This window comes from Alligator mississippiensis, chromosome 3, assembly GCF_030867095.1.
Source record: "Alligator mississippiensis isolate rAllMis1 chromosome 3, rAllMis1, whole genome shotgun sequence".
Taxonomy (NCBI): domain Eukaryota; kingdom Metazoa; phylum Chordata; order Crocodylia; family Alligatoridae; genus Alligator; species Alligator mississippiensis.
Window position 1 is genome coordinate 274,238,820 of NC_081826.1, and position 20,782 is coordinate 274,259,601.

Genomic DNA, 20,782 nt, shown 5'->3' on the forward strand with positions numbered 1-20,782 from the left:
GAGACTGATCAAATCACTAACTGCACTATATATAGTTCATATTTTCAAAATTGTATCCTACTGAAACTAACTTGCGACGTGCAATCAAAATATTGTTATTTTCCCTCTAATGTGAAGTAATGCGATAAAGAGAATGTATCTTGCTTGGTTGACATTGTCATAACTATTTTGCAAATTAGTTCTTTTGGGATTGATCTATGAATTCAAAGAGAGTGTAGTTTAGTTGTATACAGCACATTCAAGAGGCTCACAAAGAAGAGAGCTGGGTGGTTCTCTTTTTAATTTACTTTCTACATAGTCAGGAAAAGCTTTTTCATTATCAAATTGCGTGCAGGATGTACTTACTGATATTAGTGAGGTTTTTGTTAATTTTCCTTGGCAGAGACTGAAATCAATCTGTCACTACATCAAACATGCTATTAGCTTGGCATTGCTAATTCACAATACTATTAATGCTCAACGTGCCAGACTTTCATTTTGCAATTCAATTTTTATACTATTTGCTACAGAGTTTGCCAAATATTAAGTGTGGTCCTAAGGGCCTACTGAGGGTCAATGAAAGTCTCCCAGTGATATCAGACCTACCAGCAAGTTTAACTTAAACTTAAAGCTTTAAGCTACATTTTAATTATTTACTTTGTTTGCCTCTTTGAAAGCCCAATTTTGTTTTTGCTGTAATATTTATAGACTGACAAGGAATTCAAACAGGATATGGAAAATAAGAACGTGTAGAATGCCTTCAACATAGTGATACAAACTTGTTTTGTTTTGCCCTAAAATAGCCCGCTGCCAAATAAACACCAGCTCTGGTGTAATCTGTTACTTTGCCAATCCAACATAAGATATTTTCCTTAAAGTCATCGTGAACATTTTCTGTAAGGGTGGTTAAACATAGCTTGGTCATAATTAGTGTGACTGTACATCCTGGCTTGGCTGGGACAGTCCCAGATTTTGAAGGGTGGCCTCGGCCGGTTGGTGAAAACTAAAACGAGCATCCTGGCATTGCAGGGGCCCGAGGTACAGCCCAGAGGGGAGGTAAAGTGGCATCGTGTACCAGGCAGCCCCGCCTCCCCGATAGACTGTGCCTGCAGCAGTGCTGCTGACTTGCAGGGGGAGGCAGGGAAAGCGTCTTGGATGTCCTGGATTTCTTTATGGTCACCTTAGTCATAATTAGGGACCTACCTAATTTGCAGGGGCGGGCCCCCAATTTTGTGGGCAGAACGTGAGCCTGGGGAGCCATTTTGTGGGCAGTGTGACAGCCCCTCTCCCCGCTCCACTGATTGGCTGTGGGCAAGATGGCTGCCCCCCCACACTCCTTGCTGCTGACTGGCTGCGAGGACTGTCCATCATGCAGCCCCCCCTCCCGATTGGTGGAGAGGGGTGGGGCCACATGACAGGCAGCCCTCACAGCCAGAGGGGGCAGAGCAGCAGCAATCTTGCCCACAGCCCTTCGAGAGGGCAGCTCCCTGAGAAGCTAGCGTTTTCTATTCTGTAATTTTTGTTTTGTTTTTTTCCCTTGCAGATTTCACGGGCAATGCTGAATGTGAATTCTCGGAATTCACAAAACTGCAAATTTGGTAGGTCCCTAGTCACAATGGATCACATTCCCGCTTTTACATGGGCCTGCCCAAATCCTACAATACCCCTACTCACTTGGGCAGGCAGCAGAGGAAGTGTGGAAGAAGCTTGCAGGGGACCAGTATATATGATGTGCGTTTGGAGGAGCAAGGCCCATCTAAATGACACAGTCACAAGATTAAGAAATTATGTAATGTCCAATACCACAAATAAGAAACTTTTTATAGTGAGATCACAAGTAATATGGTACAGACTCACAAGGATCTCAGCAGAAATAGGAAAAAATAGTGGTGTAATTTTAAAAATAAAATAAAAAAATCTAGTGCTGTGAACCGATTAAAAAATTTGATCACGATTAGTTGTGCGATTAAAAAAAAATAAGCACAATTAACCACAATTTTAATCACATGGCTAAAAACTCAGTTATGCACAGGAAAACTCAAAGGTATGCCAAATTATGCAGGTACTTTTTATGCTTGGGGGTGTGTGTGCATGTGGAAGGGGGGGGGGTGGAATTTGTGAAGGTGCGTGTGTGGGGTTTGGTGCCCGGGGTGTTCTGCATACCCTGGCAGGACGTGTGGTACTGTGAGTCAGGAGTGAGGGGTAGACATACACACACACACCACTCAGCAGGTAAGTGTGGGGGGGAGGGGGGGGGGGAAGAGTTTCATAGTAGCTAGGGTCAGGAGGGACCTAAACAGATCATCTAGCCTAACCCCCTGCCACAGGCAGGAATGAATGCTGGGTTCACAAGACCCCAGACAGATGAGAGTCCAACCTCTTTTTGAATTTACCCAAGGTAGAGGTGCAGACTACTTCCCTAGGAAGTTGGTTCCAGATTCTGGCCACCCTAACTGTAAAATATTGCCTTCTGATCTCTAACCTAAACCTATTCTCCATCAGCTTATTACCATTGTTCCTTGTCACCCCAGGTGGTACTGGGGAGAAAATGGGTGTGGGGGGCAGACTGAGGCCCCTCACAGTGGGGGATGGAGTGGGGCAGAAGCAGGGGTGAATGGGACCCTGGGGCCTGGGAGGGTTGTGGGACACCACTGCAGCTCATCCAGGGGTGCAGGGGGGGAGGGGCTCCCGCTGGTGCACGCAACCCCAGGAGAGGCATGGGGGGCACATGCCCCTCAGCTGTGTGTGTGGGGTGGGGGTAGGCTGCCGCTGTGTGCTGGGCTCTGTGCCCTGCTGCTGTTGCCCTAGGAAGCGTGCAACAACAGGCTGTGCCTCCTGCCACTGGACGGGCAGGGGATGTGGCACAGCCAGTGCATGGCACCCGGGACAAAGGCAGTGGGGCAAAAAGCCCAGTCTGCAGCAGCAGTCCACCTCCACCCTGTGCACAAATCTGAGGGGCACATGCCCCTCATATCTTCCCAGGGGATGCATGCAGCAGTGGGAGCCCCTCTCTGCCCTTGGATGAGCCATGGCTCCGTCTTACAATGCGCCTTGGCCCCTAGGCCCCATTCGCCCCAGCCTCTGCCCCACTCCCTCCCCTCCACATGGGGGCCTCTATCTGGCCCCCTCATCCCCTCTCTCCTTCACACCCCTTCCCTTTCACAGATCTGCCTGCTGGGCGCTGTTCCACATGCCACCAGGCTGCGTTCCTGGCCACCTGCAGGCTGTGGCTGCATGCCTGTGTATGCCCTCCTACCCTGCTGCAGCTGCCTGGAGCCCATACCCGGGATGTTCTGCGGTCCGCTGTGCTGCCACCACTGCCCCATGGGCGGCCTGAAGGCAGCAACAACAACGGTGGAGCAGAGCCCAGGTGCAGGCTCCAAAACTACGTGCATGATTAACGTGTTAAAAAAAATTAATGGAAACAATGATTGATGTGTTAATTGCGACTGACAGCCCTAAAATAATCATATTCCAAAAATCAAGAGCAAAAAGGTGAATTTTAGACACAAAGATCCCATAGAAAATTGGTAAGTAGGTAACCATGCTGCACAAATGCTATTCTAAACAAGGGCATTTATCTCAGGATTTTCCACTTGTTTATGAACTATATTGATACAAATTACACTTAATTAGTCTATTTTAGATCAATTTTCTATTGGAAGCTTTTTTTAAGGAACTGGAAATTAATTCCGTTTTCACAAGTTTAATTCTCAACCGGCTATCTTCCCCCAGATGGGCTTTTTCTCTTCTCTTACACTTTTTTTGAAACAAGATATACTAAACAGCTATTTCTTTAGGAGACTTGTTTTTTGGCAAATGTCTAATGATATTGGAGACTTCCATGAATAAATGTTATTCATTAAGATTTGCATTCACTATTAGGTAAAAATCAGATTTAGAGTTTGTAACAACAGGAAGCATTTTTCAGGCATACACTCCCCCCTCTGCTGCTCACCCCACACAAGAAAAATCAAATCAAAACCAAAGGAATAGGAACATGCCTGAAATACAGAAATGTCTTTACCTGTGTGTTTCCGCAGGTGTTCTTTAAAGTGTCCAAAGTGGTCAAACTGTTTATCACAGTACTGGCATACATGTATTTTTTTGCCAGGTTTTGGCTTCTTGCTGGCACCACCTTCATCAAGGTGGTAACAGGTGAGGTGCTGTTTCAATGCACTCTCTCGTAGGTACCTTTTATTGCATATGTCACACTTGTAACTCTCAGTAGAGTGAGTTTTCATGTGTTCCTTAAAATGGTAAAACAATTTAAATGAACGGTTACATTTCTCACAGTGGAATAAATTGTTCACGTGAGACAGCTGAAGTTCCACAATTTCAATACCTTCTACCTGTTTGCATGTGGGATCAGTTGCACTGTCACTTTCTTCTTGGACGTGGCATTCTCTCCCCCCTTGGCGATACTTGCTGGTAATATCTGCCAGAAGAGCCAAAGCAGACTCGTCTGACGTATCCGTAGTCTGTATATATTTTATAGACTGCTCTGCAGATGCCACTTCCTCAAGTGTTTCAATGCTGTCATCTTCTACTTCAATTGTCCCTTCAGCAATCTCCACCTCAATTTCAACAGGCTCCGATTCTGCCGATGGCAACGTTTCTGTGATAACATTGGAGGTTTCAGCTATCTTCCTCTTTTTGGTTTTATTTTTACCTTGTGTTTGACTGGAGTCTAGTGGTGATGAATTTTCTTTGTTCCTGTAATGTGGGTGTATGCAACAATCAATATCTAAACCCAATAACAATTTTTTACAACATACTGAATGTACACTTTAGCTTACTCAAGCAGTATTAAAAAAGGTATTCAGAAGCACCACACAATGTTAATTACATTCTGTTTGAGAAATGAATTAGCATAGTTCAGGGGTTGGCAGCATAGTTTAGCGGTTGGCAGAGTGCCAAAACCACCCACAACCTCAACTTGTAAAATGTTGGCGTGCCAGGGGCAGACAGCAGAGGAGCCGTGAAGGGCCTGATCCTTGTTGTGGCAGTGCCGCCCTAGCTCCTTCCCCGTCATGCACTCTGAAGCACACATACCAAGCAACATGCCTTTGCATGCCATGCTTTGGCACCTGTGCCAAGGGTTGCTTACCCCTGGTCTAATTCCTGCTGCTGAATGTCAGGGCTAATGCAGCATGTCTGACAGAAGGTCTGCAACACCACTTCTACTTGAAGTTGCCAAGGCATTTTAAACAGCTCTACCCAAGATAGACTGAAGGCATGATCTAATATCAGGCCCCCAAAAGAATGAAAGAATTGCCATCAGGCTAACTAGTTTCTGATGGGGCTAAACAAACACTCAGAATACCTGTAAAACATTACACTAGATGCTTGTGGGGAGGGAACAAGGATGGCTGGGAGGGGAGAAACAAAACAAACACCACCTTTGGCTTGTGTGGCCCAGAGTGGGATCTAAGTTCCCCTGATCACCCTCTGCCTTCCAGGGCCTTTGCTTGTGCTGTACCCTGGGTGATCATAATACCTCCAGTTCTGTATTGAGATGACAACTTATAATCAAATTTCATGCTTCAAGACTCCTGCCAGTTGCCTCTATCCTTTTCACACTGCTGATATGTTACTTGGCTTTTGGAACTTTTTTCATTTTTCTTCTGAAGAAACAGAGACTGCAGCTAGAGAGGTGGTCTCCCGTGATCTTCAAGGGCACAAAGAAAATGCGCAAAAGTAGTGCATCTTGCTCATATGCCCAGGATACCATCAAGAGTCAGCTTTAGCACTGGAAATATATTTCACCCTGGTTAGACTGAAAGACTTAGGGAACTGCACTTTTCTTTATGTGCGGCATGGAACATTATCTCTTCTTGATTCCCTGCATCATAGAGAACTCTAGCCATGGTGGCATCTTGAAACTCTCCTGTTTTCTGCCTTTAGTATGCACTTTGAGTCCTCAAAAAACATTTAGCAAAAATATAGTCCTAGTTCTTGATATGAGATATCTGCTTGGAACTTAATGGTCTGTCATATACAGGAGGTCAAAGTTGATGATCTAGTGGTCCCCACTAGTTTTAAGTACATTCAAGCAAGGAAGCAGTCACTAATCTTGTTTGAACTGCAACCTCACTTCAGTGTTCGACTCATCCACACTCCAGCAACTTCCAGTCTGAGCCCATCCTGAGTGAGCAAATGTCTGCAGGGTTTATAACCCAACTTAATTTTGGAATTTCTGCACTATGAGATTATGCTGTATCAAATCACCTACAAACAGATGTAGTTGAAGAGGTCCAGAATCAACATGTAGACAGCTTTCATAGTAGAAATCATCATCTATTTTTTTCCTTTCCTGCCAAGTGTTCTCCTATTCTTCTACCCCTCAGAACACTCAAGTTTACTCATATGCACCACAGCCATTTTTTCTGATTGGAAAGACTGGTTGACCCAAAAGCGAGATGTGTGCAAAGATGCTCCTTAATCACAGTTTGATGCCAAAAGATGATGAAAAGAAAACTTTGCTGCACTCCTAGTTCCTGACTCCTAGCCCAGCTTACAAACAAGAAACCTTGATAAGGAACAGAATCCAGCTCTTAAATTTGTCCTTTAGACTGCCTTTTATCTTTTACATAAAAGTGTTAAAGCCATTAGTCACTTTTATGGATCCATGATTGACAAGAGTTCTCTAGCCAAGAAGCTCTCACTGTGAATCATGTGCCTTCTGTTTGAAAGTAGGGACTGTTAGCTCAGTTAAATTATTTTTGCTTCAATACTTCATATTAGAGATGGATAAACTAGGACAGAGACTAAATGGACAGTCGAGGAAAAATTTAGCCAAAGTTTATTTTTTCTAACAAATAAAGCACTTACAAAATCTAACACCAAGGAAAATACTGCTAAAATAATATGTTTGTGCTTTTTTTAAAGCAAATATTTATAATTTCCTTGCAACTCAAATATTGCAGCATTACAACTAGTATGTGAGATCTTGAATAAAGCATATTCTCCATCTTCCAAGTCAATGGAACTGTAAATTGTGAACTGCAAATAGTGATGCTGGATTTATGTTTTTAGTGAAGATACAACAGCTGCTTGCAATAGAGGTTTCTAAATCTAGACTTTTACATGTGGCTGTTTATCTAGGAACAAAACTGGCCAAACTTGGTTCTTACCCCTGCTATTAGCATTACATTGCACTCCCTTCCTACATCAGGAAAATTGCAAATTACATGTTAAACTCTATTGCCAATCTGCAGAACAAATTAAATATTGATGTTGAAAACATAACTCCTAATCTGTAGCACCACTGGGCATGTCCCCACAAGTGGGAATGTGCATTTCCCCAGGGACAAATATCAGCAGCACATATTTGTGCTGCTGCTAGTTTGTCCCCAGGCGCACCACCACGTGCGCTGGCGCACACACTAAATTGACCCAGGTGGGGTGCGGGGGGGGGCGCTGGGGCCAGCACCTGAGCTGGCATCAGCAGATCCATCTGGGGTTCTGGGGACCTCCTGGGGCTGCAGCAGCAGCAATCCAGGCATACAGAGCCTGGCTGGCAGCTGGAGCTTGGCTCTGGCTGGCTAGGCTCTTCGCTCAGGCAACACAGGCTGCAGCCATGTTCATATTTTAGATACCATTTGGGCTGCAAACATGCAGCATGGCAAACAATCGTGAGCACTGTGTATGTTTCACAGCACCTCAAAAGGCTTTGAGGAGCTGTAACCTGCATGTTCCTGCTTGCGGGGATACGGCCGCTAAGTTTTTCTTTTAAATACCTACTTACAATGGGCATTAGGGGCATTTATACACATACCTTTTTGTCCTGTTATGTGTCAGAGATCCTCCACTTTGGAGCAGAGTTGATTAATTGAGTCTGCTCCGCATGCGAGCTGATGCAAACTGTGCTGCGCCGCATGCAGTTGTATAAGCAGCAAAGTGTGCATCAGCGTGCAGAAAATGGCGGTGATGCGCTTTTGAACTAAAACACCTTTTCTGTGTTTTACTTCAAAAGTGCACCACTGCCATTTTCTCAGCACTGATGCAATTTGCTGCTTATATAACTGCAAGCAATGCAGCACCAGTGCTTTTCAAAGTGCTCAGTGGTACGGCACTTGCATGTGTAAAAATGCCCTAGGATAGGAATGAAGTCAATAGTTTCTCCACACTGCTGAATGTTAAATAACTTGTTATCTGGTGAAGAGGCCACTGTGGAGAGATAAAAAGGAAGAAACAGCTTTCCCTCATACTCATCTTTCTTCTTAGTGCCTACAGACACTCACCTCCATGACTGCCTGAATGGAAAAGTGGGGTATGATTGTTGGGTTTAGAAGCAACATTATTTCCCCATCATAGGAAGCGTAGTAGGAAGTGTGGAATAACTCTAGGGGCCTGGACACACCACATATTACCATCTGGGTAATTTAACCTCAGGTTTGTACTAAAGTTACACAAGCATTTAGAGTACACAGACAAGCAGCTTTTTTCAATGTTGCACACAGTCAGTGGGAGTGGCAGGGGTGCTGCTAACAGCCTGTTTGCACTGTGCAAATGGCTACCATAGTTTGCTGCAAATACATAACCTCTATGCTAGTGTAACTTATACTGACATAGTTCTAACTCTGAATTTTTGGGGGTAATTCTATGCTAGCTTGGAGAAAGTACAGTTTAGGAGTCTATACTTTTACACTGGTGGAAAGATCAAATAAAGATCAATATGTCACCTGTCCAACCTAAAAGAGCATGAAGAAAAAGAAGGATCTCCAGAGAGCGCGAAAGAGGAAAAGGCTCTCCAGGGTTGCATTCTTTTTTCCACAGATGTTCAGGTGCAGCAGGACTTATAAGCCATGTTCCAGACACCAAGTACTAACTCATAAAGTTTGGAGCTCAGTTTTACCCTTTCTTTTCCTTTTCCCTCCCCACAGGAGAAGGCTTAAAGGCCTCATACTAGACTTTGAAAGGACACTACAGAAATTCTTAGAGAAAAAAACAGCACAGTACAGCTGGCTACCAGCTTCAGCCACAAATCTTCCTCAGCTATTACACATCTGATAACACTGAAGTATAAGTAAACTATAAGCTTACCTAATTTCAAGTGCTTTAATGGCTTCTAACATCTGTAGATACTCAGCTGCTTTCCAAACATCATTTGCTTCTTCTTCACCCTGAACCATGAGTTTTGCTGTGTAGGTGAACTCAATTAAGTGACGAAATGCCATGTTGCTTACACCTGTTTACGAGCAAAACATCAAGCTGCATTTACAATTTACTCAGATATTAATTTTTATGTGACAGATGTAAGAGTTATTTATTGCTTACCAATCTTTTTCTGTCATCTAGATTTTTGTCCTGTTGAATGGCTCCTGCAAGCTACTTTCTTGAAATGTTTGCAAAGGCTTCACAAAGTCGGCTACTGGACACACTGGAACTTGGATAAAAGCTCACTCGCTAGATTCCCTCTAATATAGGTACTATGCACCCCGTAATATAAAGGTACCATACAATTAACTTAATGTCTGAAAAATGTGACACATCAGGAAAGTAATCACCCCTTCCCCTGAATTAGCTATGTACAGAAGTTTGTAGGGAGTGAATCTCCACTAGACAGCTATTGCCATTGGGGAAAGAAGGGAGCATGGGGAAAGGGAGGGAAAAATCAGCCTCTACTCAAAATAAGTCCTTAAAACTTTATATTTGAAAGAAATCTTTTGTTGACAGTTGGTGCCTGAGAACAAGAATAAAGCAAGGTGGTTAGTACCACCAATGCCTATACATCAATCTGTGTTATTAATGTTATAGTTATTTCTTGTTTGGAACTATGCACATTTGGATTTGTATAAAACAGGTTACCTTCAATCTCTACTAAAGGTTCCTGAGTGAAGTCTTGGAAGAATTTATGGAAGAACTGGCTGCAGGCTGCAAGAACAGCTTTATGGGCTTTGAAATGATGGCCTAGAAAGATAAAATTGAAAATAAAATGATTTAAGTCAACATATGATCATTCATAGTACAGCTTATGCAATGGATTCAGGGGAGGACAAAAAAGTATAGCTACAATGAAATCAGCATCCAAGTCTATCACAGGAAGGTGCACTCTGGGTGCCACCCTGTGGCATAGCATGCTACTTCACCCTGCTTCAGTTAATTGGATCTCCACTGACACACACAGCTTCAGCAAATTAAATGATGTAATACAGTAGGAGGACCAAGTTACTGCAGCAAGAGTTGATCCCTCCTGGGATATCTTGGAAGCAAATACAAGAAAAACCTTCAGAAGATTTTCCATAGCTGCTGGGCTCAACTCTCAGCCCTTCCTAGCTCTCTACCTTTCTACAGACTCAGTGCTTTCTCCTCAAGCATAGCTTCTGTGAGAGTTTCCCCAATTCTCCTCTTCAACTGAACTCCTACCAACCTTTGTAAAGGGCAGGGAAACAACTAACTCAAGACTGAGTAGGGATGTGCCCTTTTAGGCAATGTTTCATCCTTGTCTCAGCATGAACAACTGACACTAAAATGAATATATTTGATAGGAGTGCTTGTTACTATTATTGTTGTTTGTACAAAAATGTGGTATAACTCAACTACTGTCAACTCAACTACTGTTTATTTTCCAATGGGACAGAAGAAAATGGAGAATATAAGAAATTAATACATTCCTCCTTATGCCTCCAGAGTACACGAAAAATATAGAGACAAATTCGTCAGCCTTATTTTAATTCTACATTTAAATACTAGATGGATACATAGAAGCCTGTGACTAGCCATATTTCAGTAATTCTCTGAAAGCAGTACTCCTGCTTTGAAGTAAGCCACACAGCACAGAAACTCGTACTCCTTTTCCAATGCAGATATGATTATTGGTTGAAATTAAAAAAAAAGTTAATATAACATAGCATGTAAACCATAGTACAAAAGAATGAAAAATGCAAGCCATTTGGGAACTATTTTATTATCAACAGGTATCTAGATACTTGTCTGGAGAAGTGGCTCTATTACCAGATCAGTACTCTTTTATTATAAATGCTTCATTCCCATAAGCACCAAACATATCCAGCATCCCTCTCAGCTCCATTTTTTCCACGCATTGCAATGAAGATCAGATTCTAGTCATTGAAGTATGCAGATATAAATTAAGAGAAAGCAGAATACATGAAGATTCTGGGACTGCTTTGTCATTCTCTTTCAAAACTGAAGAATGTTTCATCTTTAGTTGAAATATGGGCCGCAGAAGCATCTTCGTATTCTTGGGAGATTGACTGTTCTTTACATGACATAACTGAAAAAATCTGGGAGATGCTGGATTATGTAGCTCTGCTAGCCAAGGTATTTACTAATAGAAGGAGACCAGAATCCTAACCACATGACCAGAACTGTGCCTTCATGCTAAGTATAGGCAAAAAACCTTAAGTATTTACAATTCAATTGTGCCATCTTAAATTCATAAGCTTTCTCAAACAACTTGGATGGAAATGTTTCACCTCCTTAACATGTTGGCTGCAGGGTACCCATAACTCAAACACAAGGTAAGGAAATCAGAACTACTGTCTTGTAGACTTACAACTTGGGATGAAAAATTATGCTTCTTCCATTACAAAGACATTTACATACTTTTCTAAAGACTGTGCTAGCTTTAGTGAGTTGGTCGGAAACATTAATGTAAACTTTGCTTTAGAGATTGCTATCTAAGTAGGTGACTTAAATTGCCATGTGAAGTAAATGCCTTCCGTTGGTGATATGTACAGCTTATTAAGAGCAGACTGGTATTAGGAGCAGACCTCTATTTTCTTTTTTTAAGGTTAACAATCAAAATGTAGCATTAAGTTACATGGATTGCTAGGTTCCAGAGAATGGGCAACCAAAATCAACAGTCAACAGAAGCACATGAACACATTTCTCAATACATTTGTCCTTGCTCACAGCTGTTTGGGGTTAATCAGTTTTTCCTTCAAATCTGAATATAATCCAAAAACTTTTATTAAGATCACAAAAGCAACCACTGGCCCAAGATGCTAGATAGTGGGGGTGCACAGACTCAGCCTTGTTATACACTATTAATTACTGGAAGTGAACAAAAGATAAGGGTATCTTCCATCAATCTTACCTTCACCCCATTATGAAACTGTCTAATCACTGCAGTGATATTCTCAAGGCAGTCACTCTTAGAAGCTTCTATGGGTTTTTTTCCTGCTGGTGTGAAATTTTTGACCTCTACTGTGTCTCTGCTTATCTTTGAATGTTCCTGCTCACTCTGTTTCTTCTGTATTTGCTGTGCAGCAAAGATCGTATCTACTGCTCCTCTCCATTTCTGGAACTACACTGGCTGTCAGGCTAAATTTTCTCAATTATGTGACAAATAAATGTTTGAGCATGAGTCTCACGAGGAACTTGGCATCAGACACTAATAAGAAAACTTCCTTCCTTATAAATACTGATAAAAGAAGCATCTTTGTATTCTTGAGAAATAGTTTTCTTATGCCACATCAACTGAAAGAACTCTTTTGAGAGATGCTGGATTATATAGCCTCTGTCAGCTATACAGATTTCAACCAAACCAACATTTGATTCAGGCGCCTGCCTTCTCAGTCTTTGAGATAACTTTGGTAGTGAGAATTTCCATTTGTGACTTATTGTAGTTGATCTATAGCCTCAGTGCTGCTGCTGGATTCCTTATTATACAAGTTTCAGTGATCAATCCAGCTTTCTAGAATTTAATTATTTTCAGTCAGAAAGGTATTTCCACTTGAAACACTTGGAAGAGGCCCACATATTGCTTAAAGAGCATCACAAAGCTGTGTGTGACATTTCAGTAAGTACAAAAGTAATCTCATCTGTTCTCACATGCAAATGAGTACAACATATGCCTTAACTTTGACTAATAAACCATCCCAAACACTGTTTTTTACAATATGTATAACACTTCTCTGACAAAGACAAATATAGGCAATGATTCTCATCAGGTAATCATTTTTTATCCTCAGTTCTCTCATTGAACCAGTAGTGATGTTTCCAGACTGTTGACCCAAGGGTGTTCAAATAACACTCTTAAAGCAATTCCAGTGAGCTTCTATGCCACCAAAAGTTGCAGTGGCATTATTTAAATAGCTTTCTATTTTTCATTCTTCTTATAGTATCAACTTTCAATCTGTTCACATTTAGTTTCTTCAGAAGTTTCTTGCCTCAGGATTTGGTAGAATTTTGTATGATGGTCTGTCCAGGATTCAGCTCCCCTCATTCACTTTGTGATCCTGACAATCATGTAGCGATTCAAATACAAATATTTAGAATGGAGCTACACATGACAAGTTTATTTTGGGAGCCAAAAACAGCACTTGGAAAGTTAAGATTATGTTCAGCACACTTCCTTACAGAGACTATTACTCTTGCACCAACGGGAGAGGGCAGCACCACAGCTGCACTATGGGGGCATTACCACTATCCAAGGCACAGAACTAGGGGTCCACCAATAAAGATTTTTTAGGCTGATACCAATGGCAGATTATTAACAACCATATTGGCTGATACCAATCCGATAGCCAGTAAGCAGCCCACAGAGCAGTGTTCAGCTGGAAAGTCTGTGGGGAAAGGGGTATGGGGGAACAGACTGAGGTCCCCACAGTGAGGGAAGGAATGGGGCTACGGTAGATGCTGCCCCGCTGGGGCAGGGCACAGGATGGAGCAGTAAGCAGCTTGTCCAGGGGCCACAGGACAGCGAGGGGAGACGGCTCCCCACTGCTGTGCGCACCCCTGGGGGAGGCAAATTAGTACACGGGGCAAAGGTGGGCTGCCTGCTGTGGGCTTGGGGCCAGGGGCTATGCCAGAGTCTTCCCAGACTGGAATTTTGGGGTGGCTGTAGTCTACTCCGTAACCCCAGATATGGACTGATATATCGGTGCATCTTTACACAGAACCTCCCTTTGCTGTTGTATACCTTGGCTGTTGTATTACTAGTGTTGTGTTTGTCAATAATACGCTGATATATTTGATGGCCTGACTTATGACATGCACCGAGGTCACACTTAAGATAACAAGTATGTCCCCTTTTGGTACGGGAGAGATGGTGTATTCCAAATCTTGACAGAACTTACAAGATTGCTTACATGTGGCTGGAGAACTGTTAGACAGGGACTCATTTTAGCCTGACAACTAAAAGAAATGGAAGAAAAAATACCCAGACTGAATACAGGTATCTCTTGCTTTATGAGTGTTCTGCATGTGCGAATTCGCTCTTATGCGATGACCCTTTTTATACCAAAAATTCGTTATATGCAAGGTAAATTCACTCTTATGTGCTCAGTGTGTGGGGGAAGCCCAGTCAGCTGCTTTGGACATTGCATTGTGGGAGTGAAATGCACTAAAATAGTCTCCTGTATGGCTCTGTGCTCCTTGCTTGTTGTCTGTGATGTGTTTCTGTAGCTGCCATCCCCATTATGAGTGCCTTGTACTTGTGTGTACTGTCTGCTGTTGGCAAGTACCAAAACTGTCTTGTAAAAGTGGAAGAAATGGGTCTGGGGGTCAGTACAGTTGAGGTCTTGGAATCTACCCCTATTTGCTACATTGTACAGTAGGTTCCCTTTATGCAAATTTGAGTTATGCAGCTTTTTCCAGGAATGCATGTACAGCATAAAGTGAAGGAAACCTGTACTTCACTATTAGTCCTGACATAAAAGGAAGAATTGCATTACAGTGAGAGAATCCCCTCTCCCCACACTTCAAGAGGAGCAGGAGAGAGAGCTTGAAAGAACTGTGGGGGGGGGGAAGGGGCAGAGGTGAATTCTTTTTACTTGGGAAGGACTGGAGAATGGATCAAGCTCCATCAGGATGCCTCTTTTAGATAGCAAATCTCTTGTGGCCTCATTTCCTATTTTCCCCTACCTATACATACAGGTGGTAAGTGCAAGGCATTTTGTCTAGGTTGATTTAGGCAGGACTTCAGAAAATGTAAACTTTTGTTTTGCTATGAACAATAGGACCAGAATGAACACAACTGTAATTCAGTGCTCCTGATACCTATTAAACTCTTAGCATGATTCATCAGACAGTTAGTTTAGAATTTTATCATCTTTGGTATTCAGAAGTCTACTTGCAATTTACAGTACTACTTTATGAAACTGGAAGATATTGGTTCTCAAACTGGGCAAATCTTAAACTAATAGGTGACAAAAATCATAATGAAAAATTCCATTCCTTTCAGAATTATATTTGTATCAACAGGTTCCTAGAGCAATACATACCATCTACAATCAGGGTGATATCTGTAAACTGATCCTGCTCCCGTTGTTCATTGAGTCTGTCCAAAATAACTTTATAATGTTCTGGGAACTCTTGAATGTATTCCATCATCTCTTCAGCTTCCATGATGGATGGACTAGCCTAAAAAAGATTATTAGTGAATTAAGATTATTTCAAAAAGGCTGTATGAACATGAACTAATTCACATGATTGCTTTATTAGATCTAGTAAGCATTTTAAAAAGTGCCAGGGAAAATAAAGTGTGATTTAGAGTAAGTGCATTACAATTAAAATAGGTCATCAACCAGTATATCCAAATTTAATTAGCAGATAGACAGTATAGGCACTTGGACACATGACGAAGATAGCCCTTTTTTGCAGCTTAACTGCATCACACTTTACACGTAAGGGGGTTTGTTGAGCTTTAAATGAGTTTGTTACATTGCAAACTTAACCAGGTCCCCATGTAGTTTAGTTTACAACATAGCTACTTGTAACTTAGCAGCCCTTAACCTGACAGCTCACCCCCTGGCCGTGGGAGAGGCGGGCTGAAGGCAGAAGTGGCAAGGAACCTAATCCTTCCCCTTCCCTGCCCCCCCCCCCCCCCCCCCCCCCCCCAAAACCCTCCACAGAGCCTGCCCACCTATCCTGCAGCCAGGGGGCGAGCTGCCAGCAGGCTGAGCAGCCCCTGAGCTGTGGGGGATCCCAGTCTTTCTCTCTGCAGCAGCAGTGCCAGCTGAGGCTGCCCCAGCTTGGAGGCAGCACCTGCCAAATCCAACTGATCCCCTAGCCCGCCGGGACTTCCAGCGCACAGTGCACCATCCTTACTGTCTTCCTGCCACCTGGGACTGGCCGGGAATGGGCTGGCTTGCCCCAGGACAGCACAGGGAGGTGACAGGAGGGTGGCTGGGTATGCTGGCAGCTAGAGAAGCCAGCAGGGATGCGGCACGGTCCACTGGAACCCCGAGTGGGCTTGGGGAAGCACAGGTTTGGTGCGTTTCCAGTGCACCAGCACTGCCAGCACACCCAGCTGCCTTCCTGCCGCCTCCCCATGCTGCTCCAGGGGCAAGCCAGCCCATTCCTGGGTGGCCCCAGGTGGTGGGGATGGTCCGCGGTGCCCTGGAAGCCCCAGTGGGCTCAGGGAAGACTTGGATCCATTGGGTGCTGCCTCCAGGATGGGGCAGCATGCAGCACACTAGCTGCATGCCCGGGCGGCCCTGGGGGCTGCCTGCAGCTCAGGGGCTGCTTAGCCAACTGGCAGCTCATGCAGGCAGGCTGGCTCTACCAGAAGGGGGAGAGGGGGGAAGAAGGGCCATTTGCTGCTGCTATCTCCCCACCCCCCATGGAGCTTGCCTGCAGCCAGTGGGCGAGCTGCCAGGGTCCCTGGTCCTTCCCTCTGTGTCAGTAGCATCCCGGACGGCTGCCTGGGGATATGTTAGCAGGCCGGGGCCTGCCACAGTTCAGAAGCAGCATCCAGCCCGATCCAACTCTTCCCCAAGCCCAAGATGGAGCAGCCCCTGGCCCCTTAACAGCCTGCCTGGGCAGCCCAAGGGGCACTACCACTACGGAAGGACCACGGCCCCCCCACAACTCAGGGGTGGCTTGGCTTGCTGGCTGTTCACACCCCCAGCCGTGGGAGAGGTAGGCAGACTTTTTTTTCCCTCCACTAAATCAGGCCCCTTGTCATAAGACTGAAAGAAGCCCCTAAATTGAAATGATGGGTTTTTAATCATTTCAGTTAAAAACCCACCATTTCAATTTAGGGAACTAAACCCTTGTCATGTGTACAACCACCCTATGAGGGTTAAAAAAGAAAAAAGAGAAGGCTTTATTATAGACATCGTTCCTGCAAAACACAGATAACTGCAATTTCAGTAAGAACTTGACAATATAATACCAGTGTCTTCATATATTTGCTCTAAGGAGCTCTGCAAAGCTACCTGATGGCAAAACTGTTTTACATATTCTTGCAAGTTCAATCTTGTACTCGGTGGGCGTGTCTACACATGCATTTACAGTAAGCGATTTTTAGACCACCATCCATACATGTAGGTGTTACAGTGCAGTAACACTGTGGGCGTACCAGCATGGGAGTAAGTTGCTCCCAAGTCAGTTCACACAAACAGGGTTACTGCACAGTAAGGCATCTACACATGCCTTACTGTGCAATAACTACTTGGGAGTAAATTTGCTACCTGTATCATGTTTAGTGTGGAGTACGGGCACGCATGTGTAAATACATGCCTGTACTGTGTCGTAATTTTCAGATTGGTAAATTGAACTCTAGCTCCTGCCCTCCCACGTGGCTCTGGGTCCCGCAGCTCCCCTGGTGGCCTAGCCACTAAACGAGACCAACTATGAACTGATCCAAATACAGGAAACCCTCACTATTCGCGAACTCCGGGTTCACAGATTCAAACAGTCGGGGGGAGGGCAGAGCCGGGAGGTGGGCGGAGAGTGCCAGGGATGTGGAGGGAAGTGGCAGCAGCATCTTCTCCCCCGCAGGCAGCCACAGCAGCACTTGTGGGGGAAGGGGTCGGTCCCCAGGCACTGCAGGGGAGCACTGAGGACAGGGAGGAAGGTGGCAGCAGCATTTTCTCTGCCACTGGAGGCGGCCGCTGTGGTGCTTGGAGCTGCTGTGACAGTGCTCGGGGGCAAGGGGTCGGTCCCCAGGCGCTGTGGGGGAGCCCCGCAAACAATGAGGGGGGAGCAGGGGTCGGCTGTGGGGTCCGACAGGGAGCCCCGTCAGTATTTCGAGGATTTCGCCATTCACGGGTATTGCCAGAACGTATCCCCCATGAACAGCAAGGGTCTCCTGTACAAAACTAGGTATACCATACATAGCTTGCACAGAAGGCTAGGGAAGTAGCTTGTTAGTTTTAGAAGGACTTCTAAGGGCAAACGATAAACAGTGAATTGGTAAGATCCAGTACAGAACACCAAACCAAAGACCAAAGTGACCTGGCAAAGAGGTGCCCCTATTTGGTGGAAAGGGTGTACTAATTGGTGAGAAATAGGATGTGCATGACATAGAAGTTGTTTTGATCAGCGTATGAAAAGATGCCTTTGAACCCTTTGTACTCGACTACATAAGGGTTATATTCATGCCTGTCCCAAGCCTGCAAATGACCCAACTAGCACCATACATGTTAGCGTTTAGATTTTTTTGTAGATAAATGTGGCCAATTTCTTTTTTACTAAGAACCGAAGCATCAGCAGATGCATGACAAATAGATCCAGGGAGATGATGCTTCCCCTCTATGTGACATTGGTCAGACTGCAGTTAGAGTACTGCGTCGAGTTTTGGGCGCCATACTTCAAAAACGATATAGACTTGAGAGAGGGTCCAGAGGAGGGCCACTTGTATGGTTAAGGGCTTACAGGACAAACCCTATGAGGAGAAACTGAGGGACCTGGACCTCTTTAGCCTCTGCAAGAGAAGGCTGAGAGGTGATCTTGTGGCCGCTTACAAATTCATTAGGGGGATGCAGCAAGGGATCGGAGATGCTCTGTTCATCAGGGAGCCTCTTGGGGTAACAAAGAACAATGGTCACAAACTGACAGAGAACAGATTTAGGCTAGATATCAGGAAAATCTTCGTGGTAAGGGTGGCCAAAATTTGGAATGGGCTTCCGAGGGAGGTGGTGATCTCCCCTACCTTGGGGGTCTTTAAGAGAAGGCTGGATAGGCAACTGGCTGGGGTCATCTGACCTCAACACTCTTTCCTGCCTAGGCAGGGGGTCGGACTCGATCTGTTGAGGTCCCTTCCAACCCTAGCATCTATCAATCTATGAAGCCTGCAGTCACTTCCTTGTAACAAAGAGGCGGTTAAGGGCACGGCATCCCAGATGGTATCCTGACAGCACATGCATAGACCATCCAGACTGAGGGAGCCTGACATGACCTAACCCATGAACAACACTAATGGAGTCAAGTAACAACACTGATGGAGCTTGCCTTGACAATACTGGTGACTCCCTGGAGACCTACTTTCTTCACCACCTACTACTATGGTGTTCAAGCTGATGTCAAGGGGAGTTCTTAACGTGTACAAAGATTCTATTTTGGTAGCTGACTTGAATCAGATTCATCTCGCACCTCGCCCTGGCTGGGCAGTGCCTGCCCCACTCCCACTCCCTCACTGCAGGGGCCTTGGTCTGCCCGCCCTTCTTTCCTCCCCCCACCTCTTCACCCCCAACAGACTTAAGAGCCGGACACTGCTCTCCAAGCTGCCAGGCTGGTGGCATGCATGCTGCAGCTACACACAGCATTTATCAGTGACATTACTGGCCACATCAGCCAAAAAAAGGCGATAAAGTCCATTTTCCTTTTATCAGTGCTGATACGGTATGGACCAATGTATTGGCGTACCTCTAGTCAGCAAACTTTTCAGGCTGCAGACTAAACTGACCCAGTATGGGTCAGAAGCAGACAAGCATACACTAGGAACTAGCCACTGCCACCATCACTTTTCCCCAAGGCAACATGTGGAGTGTGTTTGCAGCCAGGACTTTTCCCTGCACTAGAGGGGGGCTTTGGTAGCAGTAGGTTTCCCTGCCACTACAGGAACAAACACTGGCTGCGGACTCCCTTTGTGCTCCTGCAGAGAAAAATGATAACAGTAGGTGTATTCCCTGTGCAGCCGCTGGGAAAAACAGCAGCAGCTGCTCAGTTCTAGCACCTGCTGGCCTCTGACCCCAACTAGGCCAATTAGCTGCTGAGGCCCTCCATCCATGAGCTGGATCAAATGGCTTTGCTGGCCAGATTCAGCCAACGGACCACAGGTTGTCAACCCCTGCTCTATGACAAAGACAGCAGCACATTTAGCAGCTTATGTTTCCCCTTGCAACATGCTGGAGTTTTGGCTCATTAACAATTTCAAAATAAGAGAGCCAAAAAACTCTGCTTTCACATTCTAACTTAGAATTTCCTTGGAAGTCTTGCAGTCATGTACTGACCTGACTTGCCCCTTTCAATCTAAGAGAATCATACCACAAAGCAATACAATTGCAGATCTCTCATTCAAATCTACCTCAAAGTAAATTAAATATGGAAATAAATGTATATATGAGAATGTTACCACTTCTGAATTCTAGGTGCTACATGGATATTGGTCACACTACAAAGTTCTGCTAGCAACATTCTAGTTCTACTGCCAATACTCCAAATTCATCCAAATTCCCAGCTCCTCTGTTGTGACAGATCACCTTCTATAAGCAGAGTTATCTACGCTATAGCTGCCCAGCAGAGTTAGTCTCGGTGTTGTCACATGGCAGCTGGCAGAGGGGGCATACAGCCATTCCCATGCCACCTGCAAACTGCTGTGGTCCCTTTAGCAGCTGATGCATTCTGTGCTCAGGCAGCACAGCTGCAGTAACTGAACTGATGAAACCACCAGAAATTCTGGCAGAGCAAATCAGCACAGATTACACCTTAGTCACAGACCAGGAGCCTATGCTAAGTGCTGTCCAAAACATGGAACAAGAAGATTATCTCTGTGGGTTGACTTATACAGAATATAAGGACATAGTGAGACCGTATTGATGGGCAGCGGCATCAACACACTGTTGAGTTTTTTTGGACACATCACGGAAAATGAGTTTAAAGTAAG

General features: G+C 44.6%; 1 protein-coding gene across 4 annotated transcripts in view; it reads right to left on the minus strand.

Annotated features, from left to right (window-relative positions):
- ZNF131 (zinc finger protein 131) overlaps nucleotides 1-20,782 on the minus strand; it is a 33,828-nt gene that overhangs the window by 10,631 nt on the left and 2,415 nt on the right. For 2 of the 4 annotated variants that reach the window (XM_059725198.1, XM_014594015.3), the window contains exons 2-5: nucleotides 15,174-15,312; nucleotides 9,793-9,894; nucleotides 9,028-9,172; nucleotides 4,007-4,695 (exon numbers count right to left, since the gene is read on the minus strand). In XM_059725198.1, coding sequence (XP_059581181.1) covers nucleotides 4,007-4,695; nucleotides 9,028-9,172; nucleotides 9,793-9,894; nucleotides 15,174-15,297 — 1,060 coding nt within the window. In that variant the 5' untranslated portion in view covers nucleotides 15,298-15,312. Of the gene's footprint in view, nucleotides 1-4,006; nucleotides 4,696-9,027; nucleotides 9,173-9,261; nucleotides 9,668-9,792; nucleotides 9,895-15,173; nucleotides 15,313-20,782 lie in introns of those variants that run through there. The other 2 variants (XM_059725199.1, XM_019496119.2) reach the window with 2 other exon arrangements.